This window comes from Nyctibius grandis, chromosome 19 (assembly GCF_013368605.1).
Source record: "Nyctibius grandis isolate bNycGra1 chromosome 19, bNycGra1.pri, whole genome shotgun sequence".
Taxonomy (NCBI): domain Eukaryota; kingdom Metazoa; phylum Chordata; class Aves; order Nyctibiiformes; family Nyctibiidae; genus Nyctibius; species Nyctibius grandis.
This window is the reverse complement of record NC_090676.1, coordinates 9877028-9901087: the sequence shown is the minus strand read 5'-3', so window position 1 is coordinate 9901087 and position 24060 is coordinate 9877028. Positions and strand designations below refer to the sequence as shown.

The 24060-nt window shown below is 40.5% G+C and overlaps 1 protein-coding gene across 1 annotated transcript in view; it reads left to right on the top strand.

Moving 5' to 3' along the window:
* The first annotated feature begins 904 nt into the window (after nt 1-904).
* Nucleotides 905-24060, top strand: part of EYA2 (EYA transcriptional coactivator and phosphatase 2) — a 56995-nt gene continuing 33839 nt past the window's right edge. Inside the window, exons 1-6 of the mRNA XM_068416139.1 lie at nt 905-1013; nt 6150-6198; nt 6817-6959; nt 9836-9952; nt 10135-10152; nt 23791-23858. Of these exons, the coding sequence (XP_068272240.1) occupies nt 905-1013; nt 6150-6198; nt 6817-6959; nt 9836-9952; nt 10135-10152; nt 23791-23858 (504 nt within the window). The remainder of the gene's footprint in view (nt 1014-6149; nt 6199-6816; nt 6960-9835; nt 9953-10134; nt 10153-23790; nt 23859-24060) is intronic.

Genomic DNA, 24060 nt, shown 5'->3' with positions numbered 1-24060 from the left:
TACGCAAAGTTGCAAACATAGTTATGCAAATCTATGCACTCAATGCCATGTTTTGTACACATCCAAAACATCCAACGCTTCCAAGGGAAGCAAGCAGCTCTGTTGCAAGTGAGTGTCTTTGGAGCCCATTTCTGAGAAGGTGTGTAGCTGGAGGTAGACATGTATATTGAAAATGGTGGTATTTAGATGAATAGACCTATTCATGTTGTGCATAGGGTCTGAAGTAATGATTTAAGTCGTTCTCTTTTCTGAAGTGTTTGTGCAATGCAGATTTTGTAAGCTTTCATTATAGTGTAGGTCATGCGCACACACAAACAATTATGTTTTTCTTTGGAGACTCAAGTCTTATCTATTGTTCGTTTGAAATTTTCGGTTAAATCCAATGAGGCTATTTGTGAAAGGGACTGGCCTTGTGTCACTGCCACCTAATGGTCGGGACATTGTCCTTAGGTGCCTGGTTTAGGTGTCCCCTGGAAAACTGATCCCATCACCAGTACTAACCTTATCATCTTGTAAGACTAGATAACGCTGTTAACTGCCCTCAACTTCATTTTCAGCCCTTAATAGTCTGTTCTGGAGCCTCACTGGACACTGATGTGTACAGTCTCACTCTGATGGCATATGAGTGATAAGGAAATCTAGTTTTCATATGGCAAAATCCAGGAAGGGAAAGCATTAATCAAATGGGTGTAATCTCCAAGGGAGCAAGTACTTCATTTTAATTCAGCATTTCCCTTTGATGAAAACTTTAGTGAATGTTATTATGTGGAATTTATATGAAGCCTGGGTTTAGGTAATCAGCTTTAATATTTATACTCTTAGGGAAAAAACTGAATCATTAGTAAGCATGCATAATTAATGAATAAATTATATTTTTCCTTTGTTTTCCTTCAGGTATAAGGAAATGCTAGATCTAGTGATATCACCCAGCCTGACTGTAAATAGAGAGTGCCCTGACAGACGGAAGCTTAACCTTTCTAACATTTATGCCACAGCTCCAGATGACATAGAAGGTAGGCTGCCTCTTTTGCTTACTGTTTACTGGCTTTAACATAACGTGTATGCATATGTAGCCCAAGGGAACTGACCACATCTAAGGCCTCTGCTTCTGACAATTAGTTCTACAGTATAGTGAGCAACTGAGATCTTTGAGGTGTGGTTTTTTTTTTGACATGCTTCAGTTGTGGCTGAAACCTTTAGTTCAGCAATGGTTTGAATGCAAATGGGATTGAAATGTTTTACATGTAGATATATATCTGTGTATAGTAGGTGCATACATATGCACACATGCATGTATATGTTTGCTCCACTGGAATAATTGCAGGTGTAAAACATATTTTGTGTAGAGTTGGTAGTTTTTGTTTGGACCCCGCTAGAACCCCAGTGGTGGAATGAAGGTGAGTCCTGTGCTTTGGTGGCTGTGCTGCTGCTGTTGGGGTGGTGAGAGCGGGGGCCCCCAGGCCCAGCAATGTATTGTACAGCCAGAAAACATTTTGCCAAAAGCAACCCCGTGCCCCAGTTTGCATTGCTCTGAGATCATTGCTGCCATCTCCAAACAGCCCTGCTGGCCTCTGGTCTGAAATTTCAGATTTGGCAGGTACCAAGGACAAATTCTTTCAGTGGTTGAGGCTCTGATGGAAATTTATCTGCTCTTCTCCTCCTCCTCCTCCTCCCCTGCCCCCCCATCATACTGTTCAAGTGAAGGAAACAGAAGAATGTTAAATCTGCTAAAAAAATTATTGGCAAGTGATGCAGCTGAACTAGTTCTTGCTAGTACAATCCCAGCTATTGTTTACTGCGGTCAGGATCTGTCAACCTTCCTGTTGGAGGGGAGTTAGCAAAAGGCACTGGCTATTATGTTTTAGTAGTGTGTTTAACCCTTCATTTATAGGCTCTTAGAAACCAAGGAGATGTTTTGCTTGCATGTTTGCTAAGGCATTAGAAATTGCGTGATTAAATCACATACATCATGACTGCCTATCCTTTTAAATGTACTTGTTTGCAGAAAAGATTAGAGCTAGAAATGATTTTTAAATACATCATTTTGTAAACTCCTTGGTGCAGGAGCTATTTGTTATTATGCGATATAAATAAGAGCCAACATAGCACTTGTACTGCTGGATACCAGTTTGCTAGTGACACCTCATGTTGACACGTTTCTTATAGAAATATTATGGTTATTTTTCTACAGAATGATCCCCTGTGCTACCAAGATTATGCTCTTTCCCTTGAAAATACTTCTTGTTAATTTGAAGAACAGGAAAATACTTGTGTGTTTGTCAAGTCTCAGACTGCCAGAGCTTTTAATGCAATAAATGCACACAAATGTATGCTCTGTATTACACATACAGTTTTAATTCTAGCAAGTCTAGTTTCAATATTATGTGGATGTCCACGTAGATGTCTGGCCTGCTATTTTCATGGGTGCTTATCATAAGATGTGCAATTATATCAATATAATTTTCAAATGCACATTTTGCCTGTAGCCCTACACTTCTGAGTAGAAACGTGTGTCCGTTTAACTTGCCTTTTTTTGGCAGTGGCAGTAGCGTATTGCATATTCACACACAGTAAATCCCCACTTGGCGTTCTTGGCAAATATATTTGCTCTGTACTTAGCTCTTTAAAAAATAAAAAATTGGAGCTGTAATATTTTTCAAATAGAAAAGGAATTAAGCTCAAACTGTTCTGCTGTTTTTCAAATATAAAAGGCATTATGAATTAAATGAATGAAAACTAAAAAAGTATATTTCTTCAATGCAATTCTGTTTGGTAATGAGGAACAGTGTGATAGAAATGGTATAGTTTTTGTTTTCACAATTCTAAAAATCTAATTTTCTAAACTGTTTTGTTTCAGGTGAGTCAAAGCAAATTTTTCATAGTGAGTTTGAAGGTGAGTCAGGTAAGCCCAGCTTTGGATTTAAAAACAATCTTTTTTTCTATATCTGTATATATAAATGTATATGTACATTTGTATAACACTATCCTTTGCCAATTTTTAATTTTTTTTTAATTCTAAGCTAAACCTCTCTACCTGTTGCTTGGGAAATAGGTTATTGTGTTACCCACATTTTATAGGTAGAGGAACTAAGGCAGGGTTGCTGATGGGCTTTACTTTTCTAAGGTGTTTCAGGGTTGTAAGAGCGTGAAGGAGTCCTTATGATCTTGTTTCTGTCAGTGATTAGGGCGATTCTGTTACTGATTCGGGCTGTATAGGTTGCACGTTCCCTCCCCTGGCACACTCTCCTCCTGCCTGAGCTGTCCTTCGCAAACGGGTCAGTGCTTGGAGCACGTACTGTCTGCAGGGGATCCTGGAAGAGGACGCAAGGGGGTCGTAGCTGTGATATTTGCCCTACTGTGGTGTTTTGGGGGTGTACTCAGCCAGAGGGAGAGCTCTGGCAGAACTGGGGGACAACTTAAGAGAGGTGGGATCAGAAAGGGCATGAGGCTTGAGTTTGTGGAGGAAGGTGCAATGAGAAGGATATGGCACAGGAAAGCACTTTGGAGGAGGAAGAGCGAAGAGTGGGTGATGAAAGTGTATTTGAACACAGTGGCTGTATTTGGGCAAGTTTGTTCTCTCTCTTCTTCATACCCAGAGAGGAGAGGAAAGGGGTGGAACAGACGTCCAGCATGGTGCTAGGAAAGACATTAGAGTCCAGCACATAGGGTTGTGGACAGATGACTCTTGGGGTCTGTTGCTGCACACATAGATGTACCCAAGATGGGTTTTTCTCTTAATAATAATAAGCAGCAGTGTCAATGCAGTCGTGGCCAGCTCACTCTGACACCTGTTCCCCCCGGTCACCAGTGCCTTTGTTACCAGAGCCACCTTCCCTAAAGTAATGATGCTGCAGTAACACTGCTCTGATACTGCATGTGGAACAGTTGAGAGACTCTTAAAGGTAAGTATGGGGCAAGAAAGGAGCTGCAGTCGGCTTGAAGGCATTCGGCTGGGTGACAGGTTGCTGGGGAGAGAGCTGAGAGGCTCGGGAACACTACCGAAAAAAGGCTGTTTGCTTTCAGATTCAGAAAAGAGTTCGGTAAGCACCTAAGCGCAGACACCTTTATTTTCATATTTTTTATCTATTTTAACCTAATGTGCAGTTCTTATTAAACAACTGCAGTTACCCTGGAGAAGAGAGAAAGGAGTACATGGATATTATTTAAATTTTTAATTTTGAATAAAGTTATCTGAAGATATCAGAGTTTGTGAAAAAGGGCCTTCTTTTTGAAGAAAGCGTGCATTTTAGATGTTTCCATCTTTTAATCAAATGTTATTGTTTCCTAGGAAATGCAGCTCAGTCTTATTAAGCTCAGTATTATGTTTCCTAGGAAATTTAGAATTTCAGTGTTACTATTATATACAGTAAACATTACACAAATTAACATTCAAAAAAACCCCTTGTAATTAATATTTTCAGTATTATTATTACATATAGTAGACATTATACAAATTAACATTCTAAAAAAAGAATAATACCTATTAATATTTTTAGTTAGAACGCATGCACCTCTATTGGGGTTTTCCCATAAAAAAGTGACCAAAGATAAAAATACATTTTAAAATGAAATTTAGTTTAAAAAGGTATCAGATTAAATGGCTGTGTTTTTAAAAATAGTTTGGTGTAATCTGCATGTTATGATATAAAATGATAAAGCCATGCAAAATGTTGTGAAAAAGGGTTGTGTAGGAAAGAACAATTTCAAAAGAGAGTTAAATCAGGAAGAATGAACGTTTCATATGTGCATGTGAGCATGTCGGATCTTTTTGGACATTCTCTCCATGTTTACAGCATAACTAGTTACTCAAACCCATAGGACTATTTGCATGTATTTAGACTTTATATGTACTTGCGTATTTCATTAAATAAAACATGGTTTAAATGTTTAATTCACCAACTTGCAAACAGCTGAACAAATGAAGTGGTGCTGTTTCAGACAACTTCGTACTGAAGATAATCAGTCTACAGCATTGTGGGTACGTCCCTGTCGATGCGTGGGACAGCACTGCAGATGTTTCCTGCCTGGTGGTAGCAATGTGCAGGCGTCGGGGGCACTGCAGGAATCTCCCTTTCCATCCAGCATGTGCACCTGCAGTTGAGAGATCATCTTCTACGTGAGACTGGGTGGTATTTCCTATCCTGTGTAACAAAGTACACTATAGATGCCAGCAGCCAATGTCAAGGGTGGTGATGCTGCCATCAGTGGACAACGTGATGCTTGATGTTCTCCCTGCACAGAGAAGCTGTGTGCAATTAGTCTGGTGTGTTCATTGATGCAGCCAGCAGATAGAGAGGCTGAATCTGTTGTGCCTAATGTTATTACTGATGGTGGTGAGGGTGTTTTGGCATCTATAGTGCTGTAATAACATCTAACAGCTCCAGCCAGGAACTGAGAAGGAAAGTTTGGATGACATTATGGAGGCAACCTGCATAATACTTATGGTGGCATTTAGGTGTGATGTTTTCAATACAACTTGCAGTTTTAAAAAATTTTAATTAATTAAATGTAAATTTATCTCTAAATAAAGATGGTGGCACATTATTCTTTGGTAGTGTTGCAGGGACACAACTGTTAGGTATGTTGAAAGGCATCCTGCATGTATAGCCTGTGTGCTACGTTTTCTACTGGTTTATTTTGATTGCTGGCAGGTCAATAAGATAGGTTATAGTTAACTCAAAACATTGAAGAGTAAGGAGATTTACAGTGTTGTATTTTTAATATTTATTTTGATTTGATATATTTTAATGAACTTTAAAGAAAGTGAGTAATGGTCTAGGAGAGTACCAAATAAAGCAAAAGGTGCAGTGAGCTTAAAACACTTCAATAATCATAGTAGTTACTTTTATAGCCTTTAGCATGAGTCATCCCACTAAAGCCCAGCTTCATGATTGTTATCAGTCCCATGAGAAGAGGAAACTGGTAGCTTGATCAATCAGTATCATCCTCAGATAAAAACTGAATCTATATTTGTTGTTAATTGGAGAATAACTTTCTTACCTACTTCAGTTTGTGGAGGTTCACTAAAAACAGTGTCTCCTAATTCCTGTGTATTTTTCTCAAACCAGCAGCGGTAATACCAGTGATATCACCTTGGCTGTAGAACAGAACATGATGAAAATGTAAGACCCTTTAATTTTGTTTTCCAGGCATCAGCAAAGCAGCACCACAGTGTTCTCTCCATCTGTACTCCACAAAGTGAGTGCTTGTGCCAAGTGCTGTAATTTAAAAACCGTGTTTTGCTGAACAGACATTTTGTGCAGACTTCTGTCACCTTAAAAAGCATTTGCCTTAAGCCCATCCACCTGTTCCCCTGAATGTCTCTGGCCCAATGAAGTAACTAGTTCTTAATCTTGTTAGATATGGAATGAAAGAAGGTTTGAGGTACTGTGCACTGTACTTTCGTACCCCTGGGAATCCAAACCTTATCAGTTTGAATATTGTTGTGTTTATGGGTGACCACAAACAAATATGTTGACATGTCAGAGGTTTCCCATGATACTCGCTTGTTTGGGAAACTCAGAATGAAACATGAAAAATCAGTGTTGATTTTATTTTATTTTTTTTAACTTGCACGTTTTGCACAGTCTTAGTGTCCCCATGCATTTAGGTTGCTTAATCTTCATAGCTCATATCAGGAGCCATATACTGAAACCAACTTTAGCCCCAGTCTAGTCAATTCTGAGTTCCCAGAATATTCACTTTCATACTTCGAATGTTATTTTATCGAAATGTCTAGAAGTGTTCTACATGTGCTCTAGAATACCATGTACAGTAACTATTGCCTTAGACCTTCTGTTTTCTTGTTCTGAATAGACATTATCCCCATATAGTGACAGTCCCATCTTTCTCAACAATGGCAACATATGGACAGACTCAGTACAGCGCGGGAATCCAGCAGGCTGCTGCATACACTGCCTATCCTCCTCCGGGGCAGCCCTATGGCATACCCTCCTACAGTGAGTACTCTGATATCATGTTACCTTTGAGGACATCTTCCTTGTGCTCCTAGAAAAATGTATTTGAAGTCTTAAGCTTTAGAATGAAAGGTCATTTCTGTCATGGCAATATTTTCTTCTTAGGCTCAAAGGAAAATCTGATGTGGTTAAAAATGTTAGGATTACTTTAAACTATCTATCAGCTCCTGATATTCTGGGTTATGATCTTCCAAACTAGGTAAGTTTGGAGCCAGTCAGTAGTAGGATATGAGACAGCATGACAAACTCAGGTTCAGTAGGATGTGCCACTTAGGAGAAGTAGCTGGTGAGCGTTCCCAAGACTCACTGCCAAGACAAAGGCTCTTGCAGTAAATATGATATTTAGGTAAACTACACTTTGCCTGCCTTGATTCTTCCTGGAGTTTCAATGATACAAGCTACTTTAAGAAGAACTTTCCCTATGTTATTACAGAAGAACCAAGACAGAGCAGAATAAGGCATGGGTGAAATGATACAGAGTACTTTGGTTTTGGAAGACGATTCGTATTTAAATGGATGATTGTTAGCTGTAGGTGCAGTAAACATTTGTAACCCCAGTCAGCTTTGTTCCCTGCTTTCCTGCACAGCCTTGCCAGCAGCTGTGGGGAGACAGCACTGGGCAGGAGCAGCTGGGGAATTCAGGCAGGGGACTAATTAAACCAGCACTCCTGACAGGGAAATACCTGGTAAACCATGTGCTAAGAGTGTCCTCACGCTCTGCATGGAAATACTGAACTCTTGAGGGAACTGGGAAGTTCATTCCACTCCTAAAGACCAAAGACATGTTGCTCTTGCTTAGGAACAGCTCTTTAAGAGACAGCTTTGGGCTCCTTATTCGAAGCTGATCCTGGGAGTGCTGAGTTTTGCAGCATTAAAATGGCTTCATAGTTCTGTTTCCGCTCCTGTTTTCTCTTGTGCTCTTAAACACCTTGGTTTGTTTGGCAAATACAGTATCTCTTCCCAACAAGAAGCTTTTATACGGCCATTGACAAAGCATTTACTGAAGGGAAATTCAGTGCAATGGTCTGGAAGGCCAGGGAAATGGGCTTGGCAGAGCCGAAGCTCTACCAGGATGATGAGAGGAATGTTTTGAGACCCTTTCTTGGAGCTACTTGTGTGTTTGCATCAGCTGGCTGATTTCCAAGGCAAACTCCGAACAGTTGTCCTGTTAGAGCAGGTGAAAGTAGAGCCATTTGCTACTGCCTAGAGTCTTTAGGGCATACATGTGTCAGGCCCATATGCTGCTTATAAATCCTGCGGATGACCTCTTAGCATCCTTGAACAGTGATTTCCCTCCCCCAGCCCATATACCCTCTCCAAGATACTCAACACAGCATATGAAAAACTCCACCTGGCTGACAACCAAGAACAATGAAGCAGTATTGTTTTTAGGCACAAAAATAAAACTCGGCCAGTTTCTAGACAAAACAGAACATTGTGTGGAAATTAATTTAGTGCTAAGTTATTTCGCTGTCTTACAACAATTTTTAGACTTCCAAAAAGGCCCATTCGCTGAAGATTAATTGTTGCTGGGGTAGGTTGAGTGCTCGGATGCGGAGTGCTGATGTAATTGAAAAGCATGGGATGTTATGAAAAGCGGCTTCTCTGCACACACTCGCAAATCCCTTCGCTTCCCCAGCAGTAATGGAGCCGAACGCTTGCACCAACACATGTTCATTCACTGTCCAAATAAACTTCCTGCGTTTCACAGTGCAGCATTGTTATCTTGTTGCTAATTTGTGCTCCAATTGCATTGCAGCTATTCTCACCTAAAGGTAGAAGAAATGGTTTTTATTAGAGAAAACATTATCTGGGAGAACTTATTCCCAACCTGAGCAAATGCAGACTTGTTGCTTTTAAGAGTCATTAAGCTAGAAAACAGCATGTTTGGTGGAAGGCACGTGAATTCGACTTGTCTTTTGGCAAGTTTGCCTACAAGTGCTAAAAGATGACAACAGCCTGGGAAGTGTAAAAAAATCCAAGGCCAGAACATCAACAGGGTCTTTGTTCAGTCCCAGCACTCAGGGTGTGTCCAGTGGCCGATTTTTGTTTTGTGCAAATAGGCATGCAAAGGAGGGAAGGATCACACCCAAAGGGTTCATAATAAGACGCACCTTTCAGCTGTTTATTTTAATAATACAGCTGTACAATCTCGGCAGCATCTCAGAATAAAATATCAGCCCCTTTCACTACCAGCAAAGGTTTCATCTTGCAATGTTTAATTCAGCTATTGCTGTTCCCCCTGTAAATTGTCAGTTTAATTGCCTGATTTTAGTAATGAAAAGATTTTTGTGGCTTCAGGGCTTACCTATTGTTCCTGAACTGTGTGTTACAGCTAACTGAATAGATGATAACCCTCCTATATGACTTGCCAGTAAATATTTTGCTACCAAAGCTGAAAATATAATGCAAGTAAAAGAAAACTCTGTTGAGAACAGAAGTCTTGAGGTTATTTTGCTGAAGATCCTGTTGCTTTGTTAATTGTTGCTTGCATCTGATAACCATTCAGAAAGTTTGAGTCAATGAGTTTGTTTGATTCTAAAACAAAACTATTTGTTCAGAAATTGTTTTTGAGAACAATATCATTCATGATTGTTTCCCCATCTTAGCAAAAGTTCGAGTGTGGATACAGCATGTAGCTAACTCAAGTATTATTTGTGATGAAGTTGCTTGACTCTATTATTTAAGAGATCTGTTTGGGTAATGCAGATAACTAGAAAAAATATAAGGAAGTGTAGGAAAAAGAGTTATTAGGTTAAAATCTGGCTGAAAAATTGTTAATTCCTAAACTTGCTTTTGTACACCTATTTATGACAAACACTCATGTATTGCTCTTGGTTCCTACTTATGCCCCGAAGGCATCAAAACAGAGGACAGCCTGAGCCATTCCCCAGGACAGAGTGGGTTTCTTAGCTATGGATCCAGCTTCAGTACCCCGACCGCTGGACAAGCGCCGTACACGTACCAGATGCATGGTGAGTACAGCTTGGTGCCTTGCAGGATGTGCTATGAGAAGTCAGAATCCTGTACCCCCATAGGAGACCAATTCTTCTTTTGCAATTACAATGAAGAGCTTAGGTGTAAGCAGTCAGGATAGGGAAGGAGGTAAGTCTTCATAGATCTGTTTTGCTCATCAAGGAATTAATTTCTGGCTGAGGTACTGGATTTAGCACTAGTATACCCTAGCAAAACTTCACATATGATCAGTATAAGCTTTGCCTTTTTGCAGAAACTGTGTTTTCTTTTTTTTAATTAATTTTGTGACTGCATACCTGGGATTGTTGTGTTAGTGTGAATTCCTAGATTCTGACTGGAAGCAAAACAAAGGTGGTTTTACACTTCATGCAAGCAGTAATGTTAGTATTATGCTTCTGCCCTGTTCTGTCCTGAACAAACTACTCTGTGGTTAAACTGCTGTATATTCTTTCCACTATTTTTTTTTTTTAAGCTAATACTAAAAAAAGTTTTTTTACTGTCAAGACGTAACCAAGACCTGCTAAGATACATCTGCCTGTTTTAACTCCCAAAGTACCAACATCATTAATTACCTGTATACTACTGAGGTAAGGTTCAGAAGAGCAGAGCTGAAAGTAGCTGTTTCTTCCTCATGGTTACTGCGCTAAGATGTAGTAAGTTTAGAATAACTTTTATTGTTGTCAGAATAATAATTGATTATAAAATCATCAGTTGGATTCCCTTAAGGCTTCAAAGAGAGTGCCTTGTGCTTCTAGCTTTATAACACTGTCTTGTTGTACAACCAGGAAGGCCAAAATATACTTTTATTTCTAAAAATAAAACTTAATTTTCTAGTCATTCCATTTGGGAAGCTGTATGAAACACCAGCCCTCAGGAGATTGAATGTTGTCTTGCCAACTCCAAGAAAGTCATGAAAGAGTTTAAATCTGAATTGCCAAGAAGTGTAAAGTAAATGAAAATGGTGGAATTTAATTTGTGATGGCATTTGATTTCTTTGAGCATTTTGGTGCTGTTGGTCAGAAACCTGAACTGCATATGGCAAGTTTTCATTATTTGGCACATTATTCCATGTGCTTTTTCCTCTGGTGTGTACTGTTCCTGATCTTTGTGAATTATGATATTTTTTTATTTTTTTTTTCCCCTGGGACTTGCTGAGGAATTAGAGGAGGAGTACTAAAATTTGGATGTACTCCATGTAATCTGAATTTAAAAACACCTGTGCAGGCAGTTCTACAAAGAATGATGATAAATTCTAACGCAACAATAGCAGATGAGAGGAACCATAGCATAACCATTTCAGCTTTATCAATCGTTTTACAAACAAGAAGAATAATGAGTATATTCTGAGAAACAGATTATGTCCTTAAAATATCACTCCATCTCTGTGCCTCTACGTTGAGTCCCTGGGAATGCAGTTTCATTCCTCACCTGTAGGCCTCATATTTACAAAACACATAGCCTATGGGTTTGTTTTTTTTTTTTGTCACCTTGACTCCTACAAGCTTCATCTGTCCTACTCCTAACAGGAGTTCAGTTTTTGGCTTCTGTTCTGCTCCTTGAACATATCGATCTTGTCTTGTGATTGTGTTACGCTGTCAGCAGTGGAAGTCCTCTCTTTCTGGTAAAACTGTGGCTTGGAGTTACCAGCAGTTGTAGGTGCTGGAGTGTCACAGCTTCATCAATAGGCTGAAGTGCCAGGTTTGTGCTCTCCTGGAGCAATAGCAGCCATGCTGCCTCCTGACTAACTGCTGTGTGATTAGATACTGATGGCTGTAACACCACTATTGACAAAGTACTGGTGTTTTCTTTTGCTGCCTTGGAAGATTGCTGTATAGGTTTCTGTTGGTTTTGTTTCCCCAGAACACAGTTTCCACACGTGCTTTGTGTTAGCTTAGAAGAATCTGAGCTGTTTGAGAAGGCAAACTCTTGACTCATTTGGGACTGAAGTTTTTAAGATGGCCTCTTCATTCAATCAAGAGGTTTAGACAAGCAAATTTTGTGCAGCAGCACTTGAAAATGTTACACTTGCAAACAACAGCGACACAACCATATGTTGTACCAAAACAGGCTGGGAGGAGCTTCATGCATATGTGTTTGAGCATGAATGTGCCCAAAATGCTTTCAGATAATGTTCCCTAGGGCCATGCTATGGTATTAGGTGAAATCACTTCTTTTCAGATTTTTATGCCAGGAAGATCATTGCAGCCAACTTACTAAGCCTTTAATGCAAAAGGAAACAGAGAAAAACAGTTTCTGCAAGTGGCAGGTACTTACTCCAAGGCAAAGGGATCAGGAGTAAATGTGTCTTCCTGTTGTAAACAAATATTTTCACTCTTCTCCTTGCTCATGAGAGGAACAATCTGAAGCTCCATGACCGTATGGTTTATTTACCTTGCTGAGTGCTAGTGAAAGGTTTGAGTGAGAAGCCAGGAGCTTTCCTGTGCTGAGTGCTACCAAGGAATGCGTGCTCAGTGCTTTCCCACGCCACAGCACTCGGAGGTGGTTGCTTCGTCTCTCTAATGCAAGCAAGCAACTCTCCGTGCCACCCAGCTCCAGGACCATTGAGACTTTTGCTAAGTTCACATCAGTCCTTTTGGTCACCCCATTGCTGACCTAGGCGGGGACTCTGGGTGATGGGCTAAACCAGCTTTCTGAAAAGGGCAAATTTTTGTTTACATATTTTTATAAATTCAAATTTCAGGAGGACTTTGAGTCAAGCTCTTAACCCCTACTTCAAGGATTAAATGTTATTGCATCATGTTGAAAGAGAGATCTTGAAGAGGGTTACTTGCAGAGGATCAGCAAGGAAAGGTATCTCCAGGAGTGTGTGCTGCTCAGTTTTGTATTCTAAAGTGTGAAGAAAAAATTACTTTCTTAAGCTAAGCTCTGCAAGTATTGTAAGGTGGTAATAGCTCGAGTTCGTAAGTGAAATAACGTTGATATTGTTTGCCTCCATTGAGAACCAGCTCTCAGAGCAATGTAGTGAAGTCATCTGCAGGTGGGCATGGGTGGTCAGACTATGAACCTTGAGCAGATTGTCCAGCCTATGCGATGCCTCCTCACTGTCCCCTCATTTATAAGTTACATGGTCCAGCCAGCAAATAGGCACCCATCGTAGGTGTGTTACATCAATCACCAAGGAATAAATGACTTTTTGGGTGATAAATACTTTGTCTCACGGGGCTCTAGGACAAATGTTCTCCTTCAGTAAGTGCCAACATAGTTGGTGCTGGTTTGTTTGCTCGTGTGTTTCTTTGGTACCAGCACTAACTCTGGCTGTGACACATGTCGGGTTGCAGCCTCACCTCCCTGATGGCTGTTGTCAGTAACATGGTACTTCTGAAGCCAAATTCTGCTTTCTCTTAAGTCTGATCATTTTCATTACAAACACAGATGATGCAGGTGTAATGAGGTAGCATTCAGCTTTTCATATTTAATTCCAATTATCAACTGTATCCTGGTTCTTGAGTGAGAACAGAATCCACTAAAAAGCAAGAATGAGAACAGAACATTCTTTTGGTCGTTAAGAAAAAAAACAAAACTATTCTACAGCCAGCCAGAAGGGGAAATCTATTTTCATGTTTCCCTGGCATGAGAATAAATTAAATGTGGAAGGGTTTATAAGCCAAATAGCTAACGCAGTGTGTCACACACATATATAAATATAAAAGATGAGATTGGCAAGTTCCATAGCTCATAAAAATGACATGAAATTATATCAGAAAGGTACTATGGATTGAAATAATGATTTTAACTGCCGTGTAACAATGAGTATGACCATATATCATCAGACTTTGAGTAACATTCAAATAGACTGAAATCTGCTCTTCACTTATTTACTCTGAAGTGACTTTTTTTTCCTCTCTTTTTTTTTTTTTTTTTTTACCAGTGCTGTATACAGTGTTGTTTTGTGTCATTATTGTATTTAAAAAATAAATTTGTTTCATAATAAAGTGAAGATATTTGAAATATGCATGTGGCCAGTCGGGGGATGCCACCCATTTCTAGAGTCGTGAATCAGAAGAGGAGGCAACAGCTTACAGATTTTCCTCTTTGAGGTGATAAATTTGTAATGCTGGTAAAGAAATGGTGCTTCAAGGTCTATGCCATTTCTTAATCAGTCCTCATGTAAGTGTGCAATTACAGCACCAAATCACCAAACAACATTCTAGGCTGGATATTAGAAGTATATTGTGCTTTTTAGCTCACATATTTCTAAGTTTGTACTTTCTGACAATTTAGCAGTTCAGTGATTTGCTCAGACTTTTGGTAAAATTATTATTCAGTAATAGAAAATGAACATAAGACACAAAGATTATATTCACCTACTGCCCCAAAGAGCTTACCATCGTAACTGGCAATTGAGGAAACTGCTTCTTGTTGCTGAGGGTGGGGGAGAAATCTTTGGAATATGAGAAACTTATCATTTAATGAGCAATGTAAAATACAAAGAGAAAACTGGGGCCAGCATATTAGCTGACATAGAGGACCATCAGCTCTGCAGAGAGAGTAATAGCAGCCAGCTTATGGAGCATTTCCTGTGGTCACGTGCGCATGTGTTACCCCTTTATTGCACATCAGGCCATCTCTTCTCAGCTTGTCATTAATTCCTAGACAATGCCTTGCTCTTCAGTTATTATTGCTAAAATGACAGCTGGTATGAAACTATGAAGTTGCACAACAGTTAAAACTGTGGCCAAAGACCACCGTGGATACTGTTGTTGAGCAGGAAAAGATTTGACCACTTTATTTTTTTTTTTAATATCCAAATCCATCTACCCGCAAAATACTTTTTACATTACAAAGGAAAATTCAGTTATGTAACAGGGATAACTTTCCTTTGCCAAGGAATTGCAAAGCAGTATTGAGTTCAGTACAGACATAAATTTGGGGCCAAAGACCTACGCAGTGAAATTCTTTGCTACTGCTGAGCATTTGTTTTCTTTGTAGAGTCCATTCTGATCAGCTGTCAAATAATGAATAGAAAGCGGCATTTCTTTTGTGCAACGCTGATTTGAAATGGACTAATTATATATGTTGCTTATGTTTGTGGAATGAATTGCTTATGAATTGTTTTCCTGGCCTGAGATCAAGTAAAATCTGAATATTTAATCAATTTAAATGTTTTCTTATGCTGGAAACATTTTGTCTCTTCTTAATATCTGGATAATCTAGACAAATTTTCTTCCGAGAGATGCCTGAATTTCTTGCAATTGTGTGCCAGTTTGTGTGTTACATATTTACTGTGAGCCCGTAAATATCTATTTGGCATGAATTTAGCTCTGCATGCGTGAATTTTGCAAAGGAAGTGGCATGTTTAATTTTAAGCTTGATTCTTTAAGTACTTAGTGGTGAAATGCGTGAGAAGGGGAAATTTCAATCTGCACTTCAGAAATGTGGATCGCGCTTTGGCATGCAGATAGCGAATCCATCTGAAGTCCCAGAAAATAAAGGAGAGTGAGAGCATGTTCTCAGCAAACTGTCATTCAGATGCCTAGGATTCATAAAATTAAAACCTCAGTAGAAAATGAGTAGTCTCTTTCAAAAGCTTGTGCTTTGCAGCTGGTTTGCATTAGTTGCAGTCTAAAACTGTGGCAGCAAAGCTGTGCTCCACTCTGTGGTGAGTTCAGCAGGGAGAGGCCTCTCTTCAGGAGAGGTCAGACCTCACTTTTTACAGTGTAAATACAAGGTTCCTCAGAATAACAGCACAGTCTCCCTTTCAAAGATTTTTTTAAACACCAGGGGCTGACCATGCTACATTTACTTTGTTTTGAAACGAGCTATCTTACAGGAGAGGGAAGTCAAGGGGAGAGGCAAAGGTGTTGACAGTGATGCACTGTAAGCTGCAAGGATGTGTGCTACTGCTTACCCAAGGAGAAAGCCCTGCTCTAACTTTTCCCATTTACTGCTTTTTTGAGGTTCCATTCAGAACTCATTCCTTGGTCATTATTAAACAAGGAGGAGCTGGGGAAGAGGATATGCTGTTGGAAGGAGTAGACACCAGGGTGGATGGTCCTAAAGCCAGGGGAGCAAATCTGTGTTTGCAAGAGAGAAATGGGCTGACAGATCATCTGTAAATTCTGCTCTCTCCAGGCTCATCAGGGGTTTATTGTCAATGTCTTTGTCCCTGAGGAACATTAGGGTTTGTGGTAAGGCTTAAAGTTTGTGTGGGGACACAGGTTTTCATGGCTGAATAGCACCCATGGAAACTCAGAAGTAACTGTAGAGATGATGGCGGTACAGCCAAAGCCAGGAATCTTCTCTGAGACAGAGCATTTACTTTGGGGGGTATCTTGCATCTGCTGAGGTGCTCAAGAGGAGGTTTCATCACTTTTGTAGGATGTAAAAAAAAAAAACATAGGATGGTAACAGCTTGGGAAATTATGAACTTGGCCTTGATTATTCAGCTTATAGTGCAGCTGGCACAGAATATGCTAAAATGTTGTAGAAGCTTTACTGAATAATTGATTCAGTACACCTAATAATGTTTTCTTGAAAATACCTAGAAGGCAATAGAAGATCTAGTGTAAAATTACGTATGAAAATCTGTATAAAGAAACATTATACCTGCACAGTGAAGCACTTGAAAGTTAGGAAACATCAGATTTGTGATGCTGGTGCAGTATTTGTACTGCTTTCTGTTGTATCTCATTTCCAGGCACTGCGTGAGGTAATGCTCTGGTGGAAAAACTAGAACGCAGTCATACAATCAAAGAGTCTGATGATGTTTGTGGACAAATAAGGTCTGACCCTGCTTCAGTTAGCACAGGCTGTGCAACTCAGGAGTTTCTTAACTGCTGTGCTGGCATTGGATAATGCTCTTGCATGGGCTTTTTTATATGTAATTTGGATGCACTTTCTATTTATATTGGCAGGGTTTAAACACTGACACTTCTGCACTACAATACTGTGACCTCTAGAACTACGAGAATACCTGCACTGTCTGGAGAAGAGTCCTTGACAGTTATTAAAGATAAAAGGAAGAGGATATGAACTTGGCTTAGAAAGTCTGTAACTGGCAGATTAATTGAAGCTGACAAGGCAACACTGGGGCAAAGATCACTCTGCTTTTGTCGTGTTTCTTATACTTTTCTCTCAGCAACCACTGTTGGCCACTGTTGTGTTTTTTTTCCTGGAGGCACTGCAGTACTGAAGCAGTGCATAGAGGGACTGGAAAAGCCTTGGGGCAAGTGCCTGGCTCTAGAGTGTTCAGTAGAGAGTTACCATTATCCTAAGTGATGGGTCAAAGAGTGGAGACATGCTGCCCAGATCGTTCTGTTCTTTTCCATTGGCGTATATAGAGATTCACCTTGCTAAAGGGGAAGGGAATTGCTAAACATGTTGCTGTGCTTGCAGGCCAGATTTTTATCCCCAGTTGCATGACAGCAGATGTTATAGGGCTGGTTAGATTTTAATGCTGACCTGGGAACTAGAATCTCGTAGCCACTAAGCAGCACAGGAGGTGCCAAATGGAGCTTTCCTTTATCATGTCTTGTTATCTGTCAGTGGAAGATTGTGTCTGGAATGAAACTGCCGCTGGAGGAAACTTTAATCTTTGGCATCCATGGAGTCACCCAATTGAAGTCAGTTTTGCTGGTTGCTTTTTCAACAAGGGATTGCACAGAAACGGTCTACATTGTTGTTGTAAGGATGTTCACTTTTTGGCCCAAAATATTTCCTCGTGATTTGTTTTTGAAGACAATCCAGTGTGATTTCCTTCTATAGCTGCAGCATCATTTGATAGGAGTGGTTAAGAGGAACACTTTCTCAAAATATAATAAAATTTAATTGCTTTCCCATGGTTCAAATCCTGTGAGTAAATATAAACCATCCCAGCACTTTCAACACCATTTTTGAGCTGGATTGAGCTATACAGGTGACCAGGCTCAAAGGGATGGTAAAAGCCAGGCCCTTAAAACTGCTCCGGTCATCACTTGTTAAAGCTCTTTGAGGCTCTGTGGGTTGAGTACTCCCAGAAGCAGGCAGCAGGGGAAGAGCTTTTACTCAGAAAAATTGTATTGTAAAATGTGTTTTATATCACCATTCAGAGTGCTCTCAAACACCTGGTCAGGCTAGCAGGACTGAATGGGATTGTACTGGGAGACAAATGAACATACTTTAAATGAGTTGCCTATCAGCGAGTATTATCTGCAGGAGGCGTTTGTATGCTTTTGGGAGCAATGTCCTTTAATAGACACTGCTGATGTCAAGTGCTGTAACATTGTAGAATCCTGCTTTTCATCTAAGGTAGTATAGTGTGCTCTTCCCTATACTGTCTGAGCCTTTCCAGACAGAAATACAAGACTGTTTTTGGGGAAGAGTTCATTATGCCTAATGGCAAACAGTTGAGCAATACGCTGCAAAGTACATATGGGTTGAGTTTTTCTTCTCCTTTAACAGGTCAGATAGTCTTGAAATACCTCCACAGCTGACAGCCATGCAACATTTTATGAGTTTTCTTGCTCAATAAATGCGGGCAGATGTTGTAGGATTTGGAACCTTACAAGGCACTGGAGTATAGCTGGTGGGAGGTAATTTTGATGAGTGCTTAACCTCTCACTAAAAAAGTAGCAGCTTGAAGAAGGCAATATTTACTGCAGGAAATATTAGCTTGTCAGAGAGCTAAAGCACTGCAAAGAACCTTTCTGAATGACCATGCAAGTCTTCAGCCAGATGTTCTTTGTAGCATAGAGTAATGCACACTCTGCTGGGAGTTAGACTAAGGCCTTTCCTTGCATCGCTCACGGTCAACTTTGTTTCCTGTAGGAAAACAGCTTGCTGATGTAAGAATACACAAGCCATTATATGCGAGCTTGTAAAATACCATGCAATTCAGCTGAACCCTGTAGGCATTTATTTTATTAGTGCTAAGTGATCAAATAATCCTTTGAGAGAACTCTCGCTGGAACCACTGTGCGATTCATCTACAGGTTAGAGGAAACACTTGGATCTAAGCTTTGTTGTCCTATTTCAAGCATATTCAGAAGTGCCCATGGTAGCCACCCTCTGAACACCCTCATCTCAGTCCAGTGTTCTATCCTCTGTGCGTTCATGGGCTCACAATTGCTGCTGGCTACCCAGAGCGCTGTGATAAATGCCCTGCTGTCCACCTGTGTTGAACCTTGCTATCTCCTCCTATGATTGTTGAGTATTCCGTTGGCTATTGGAAGTGCAAACCATCTGTTCTTCTAAATACAGCAGCTTATTCTTTTTTGAGCAGCACAGGAGACTTGGAGAACACCTCCCTGATGTTAGGGCCTGTCTGACCTGTGAAATGCAAGGACACAAACCAGATTTTCAAAGCGTGCTATGGTATTGATCTGAACCATACCACAGGCCCACCCTGTCTCTGTAATCACAACTCCCTAAGACATTAATATTCCTGTGTCGTACTGTGTATTCATAAGCTGAAAGAAAACATTTTTTAGCAAGCCAGAGCTTAGTTCTGAAGATACTGAAAATAACTATGAATACTCCCTTATTTTCTTTACTTGCTCTTACCTGGAAAGGAGGGGAAGAAATGCAGCCTGTTATTGCAGTGACTGAGAGACAGAAAGGGAGAAACTGAGAGGAAGGAGAAGCTGGCATGAAAGTTTTTGCAGGAGCACAGTCCAGATCACACACCATTGAAATTATCATTGACCATGGCACAGATTCTAAAATACTTGAATTAAAAAGGGAATGAGGGGGAAACAGCAAATGAAATCCATCTGTACGGGAACAGAAATAGACCATCAGTCATCTCACAAAGAGTTTCTCTATACGTGTTGCCCTTGGATATTCATATAGAGAAGGGACACATCTACTTATCAAGGAAAAGACGTGGCACTGAGTATGTATGGCGTACACATGCCTCTTATGTGGTGTCTGTCTTTTCATGCAAGTGTGTTTGTGATATATACATACTTTACAGGAACGTTTACAGTACCATACATCTGAAGAGCTATCCTTCTCTAGAGTCCAGATTGTTTTATTACCAGCTAAATGTTCTTTAAGCTACCTGTGAATGAGGGCATTGTGACATTTAGCAACTGGTTTGATTGAACACAGATGTGAACCATATTCCATATGGAGAAGATCCAAAGGGAGAGATCCCAGGCTTGTTTCTGATTTGCAAGTAGGAGTTTGAATGCAATTACTTGGCATTGAGCTACCAAGATAGACGGAAACAAATCACTTGCACATCTACAGTATTGCAAATGTAAAATCAGCTGCAGTTTGAGATAGTGCACTGTCTTCAGAGGTCAGGAAGAAAAGCCAATATACGTGAAAGCAAAAGTCTTGTGGAAATGGGCAGTATCCACACAGAAATGGGAGGGGGCCAGGCATTCGTGTGCATTGCTTACCAAGAGGCTTCCTAGGTGTGCCCCATTCCACATAAGCACTGCTTTCTAATGTCATTCCAGTCTATCTCTGAATATTACAAGAAATGCTATTACCTGGGAAAGCATTTGAAAAAAATGGTTACATGGGGACTAGGGCTAAATTGATAATGCCAGTATGCAAGGTCTGTTGATAATTTTCCAGCGTTTCTTGAGTGTAAAATTTACTGACACAAAACTGAAATTGCACATGGCAGAATTCATTTTATTATGGAAATGTTTATTTCTTATGAAAAACTTAGGGACGAAAAGCAAACATTTGGGACCAGTTCTGATATGTGTTCTGAACTGCTGAATTTGACAAGGCTGCTCGCAGAAACTGTAACTAGCAGGCCTCATTCTCTGCTCATGAGGAGAGAGGATTTATCCTTGTCTTCATTGCCTGTGGTGCTTGTTTGTTTTCCTTCCATTTGAACTGATTGTTCATCACTGAAAACGTGGTCTAGCCTGTAAAGTGGAACAGGGACTGAGCTATAGTAGTCCCCATGAAACAGCAGGAGTTCCCAAGACAAAGGTTGATGCTGAAATATTTCTGAACCTCAACAAGAACTTTCTTTTCCGTGCAGATAACTGATTTTTTTTTTTTTCTCCCAGCTTTTCATCCTTGTTCAGCTGGGAAGAAGTTCCAAGTTTTTACTAGCTTTGGTTGTTTGATTGTCTCAAGTGTCCTTATCTGTAACTATTCAGCTATAACAATACTGAGCTGCCAAGAGACACTGAGCTTAGCAGTTCTCAAGGTGTACTGGCCGGGGGGGACGTTGCATTCTCCGAATGCGGTGCTGTAGGGGCAGAAAAAGAGAGTTGTGTTTGATCTCAGTTTAGACAAACTATGCTCAAACGATACGCCTGCTTGGTCAGGATACAATGACAGGGGCCAGAATAAGTGAAAAACCCAAGTTGCCAAAATCTGTTCCCAGGCCTGTTGAACTTCAGGTTATAGGAAATACCAGTCTTAAGTACTTCCACAAGTATTTAAGTATGCAGGTAAAAAATCAGGAAGTTTAGTTTCTGTCTCTGTACCACAGTCCTTCCTTTTGAAAAATCCTCTGGGCAGAGGGAGGGAGACTGCAGCAGCCTGTAGGCACACCTGAACTTAGAACTGGGGTAACTCAGCTAAAATGGCAAAAATATATTCTACAAAACCCCAGTGTAAAATCCACCACATAGGGTCTGGTCACAATGTACTGCGGGAAGCTATGGAGCAGGAGTCATTCCCCATCCTCTCACCCCTACGTTTCTACCCTTTCTCCCTGCTCGCGTACCAGCCCTGTGTGTGCTTGGACACACTCGCTTTGCACAGCTGGTGCAAAGTTCAGAGTAAGTTCATTCCAATTGTGCAGATCTCTCCTCCTTTTTAGAATTCTCTCATTGTTTAGAAACCAGGAAGCTACGGTATCGTGCAGGTAGCACAGCAATGAACATGTTCTCATTGCAATTTACACATAAAGCATGAGTCCCTTGAGGTAACTCATCCACCTCTTGACAGCTTTAATAAAGGATGATGGATTGTTTCTAAATGACAGTTTAGGAAGATCAAAAATTCCCCCCTGTATTGTTTTGAGCTCTGGTGTACAAGAGCTGTTTTGTGTTCTGTGAAAGTTGTTTTTGCCTGTAAGCACTGGGGCTCTATTACTCCCCTTCACAGTAGTGAGAAATGCTTAGTTACCACAGGAATATATTCATCCTGCTGCATGCTCGTGACTTTTTGAAAAACTCTGCAGAAAAGCAAAGCCTAGCGAGGGTGAAAGGTGGGATGCCATCTTTGGGATGCTGCTCTGGGCAGTCTCCGCATATGGATTGTGGGGAGGAGGAGGGATTGGATACTGATCCACCCAGAGTTGCCTCCCAGGTATGAATGCCAGGAGGAGACATCACCTGAACCCACCTGTGCTGGCTCGTGTCCCCAGCCAGCACATGCAGGGGGCTTGGGGAGACCCAGACCTCCAGGTACCTGGCAGCCCTGCACCCTCTTTTCTGCCACTCTGCCCTTTTCTTTTTAAAGACTACATGTGGAAGCAAATTAGTTCTGGAGGGCAGAGTCCTCCCTCTTGTTTCTTTTTTGCTTGAGATTTATTTCTCAGTGCATGTGCTTTGTAGCTGCATTTGGCAGAGTGGAGTTTGTTCAGCTGTCTATTCCCTAGCTAATCTGGCATCTTAAAGTAAAAACAAGCAAGTGGATCTTTGGAGAAAGGCTGCCACATGAAGACATGCAGAGAGTCATATGGTTAAAACAGCATTGCTCAAAGTCATTCACATGGTAAGAACCCAGATAAGAAAAAAAGGCTGAATGCCTGATTAGGGCTTGGTCTGATGGTACATCGAGGTGACAAAATGAGGCCCAGACAACAGCCCACTGTGGCCATGCAGCACCAAAATCATACCTCTTTCAGTGTGGAAGTAGTGGGTCTGAGTGCTCTTTGGAGCCCCTCGCCTTCCATTGGGATGGAATATGGCATAGTCCAGCTTCTGCCTCCTGTATATGAACAGCCAGCTATTGGAACAAGCACTGTTGCAAAACACTAGAAGACTTTTGGTATAGGTTCTCATCAAACCGCACAAACTCAAGCGGAATTTTTCCACCCATGTGAAATGGATAATTTTGAAACAGAAAACAGTATAGACTGGAGTTAAATTAAGGCTGGAACTTGCCAGGGGATGGGAAGCTTGCAGCTCTTCTACCACTTCCCTGGTAGAAGGAAGTTGGGAGGTAAAGGAGGACTGTCACTGCAGATCTTTTCTGAACCTTTACTTCTCCACCCATAAAATTCTTGCAGTAGTGCTTTCTCCAGCTGGACATCAGCTGCTTCATTTGGGACAGAACCATATAAAACTCACCTGTCCATCCATTCTCCTCCTAATATCCCAGGATGAAGCATTGTTTTTGCTCCATGCTCTTCCAGAAGTCTCAGCAATGTTGTTCTTGTGTTTGGGATATCAACACCAGGGAACAAATTTTCAGTCTTCTAGAAATTCCCAAGTACCTGGTCTAAGGACAGATTCCAGGACATAGCTATGCATGAAAGAGTATGTGTATGGTTGTATACGTAATCTGAGGGGTTTTGCAACAGAAGAAGATGATAAAAAATACTTTTCCATTATTTATTGGAACAAAAAGTAACTGCATTTTAAATTTGGGTTGAATCCTTATTTCCCGGCTCCATAAGTGTTTGTTTTAGTGTATATAATGACAGAATCACAGAATCAATCAGGTTGGAAGAGACCTCTGGGATCATCGAGACCAACCATTGCCCTGACACCACCTTGGCTTTGAATGCCTTTCAGTAAGCAGACCTCAGTAATAGCCCTAAATCTTTACAGCCTATATTTGTCAAGTTTTCTGATTTACTTTTTTCTAGTGAGCAGGTACTTTACTTCCAGTTGGAAATTATTTATGTTAATATATGCTATTACTTTGATTGCTGTGTGTTTTATGACTGTGATATTCTTTCCCTTAGGCACAACAGGAATTTACCAGGGAGCCAATGGCCTGACAAATTCTGCAGGATTTGGTGCTATGCATCAGGTATGGTTCAGCATTTATTATTGGCAGCCTTGTCATTTACTTTAAACACTTGGAAGATTGGTAGATCAGAGAGATTATTGTGGTGTTTACAGATATTTAAGGAAGGTACTGCCATGTGTTTTACTGAACACCTTTTTGCTCTGCTCCTGTGGCCTGTCCATTTGCTGGACTTCTATGTATCTTGATTAATTTTGAGATGTGT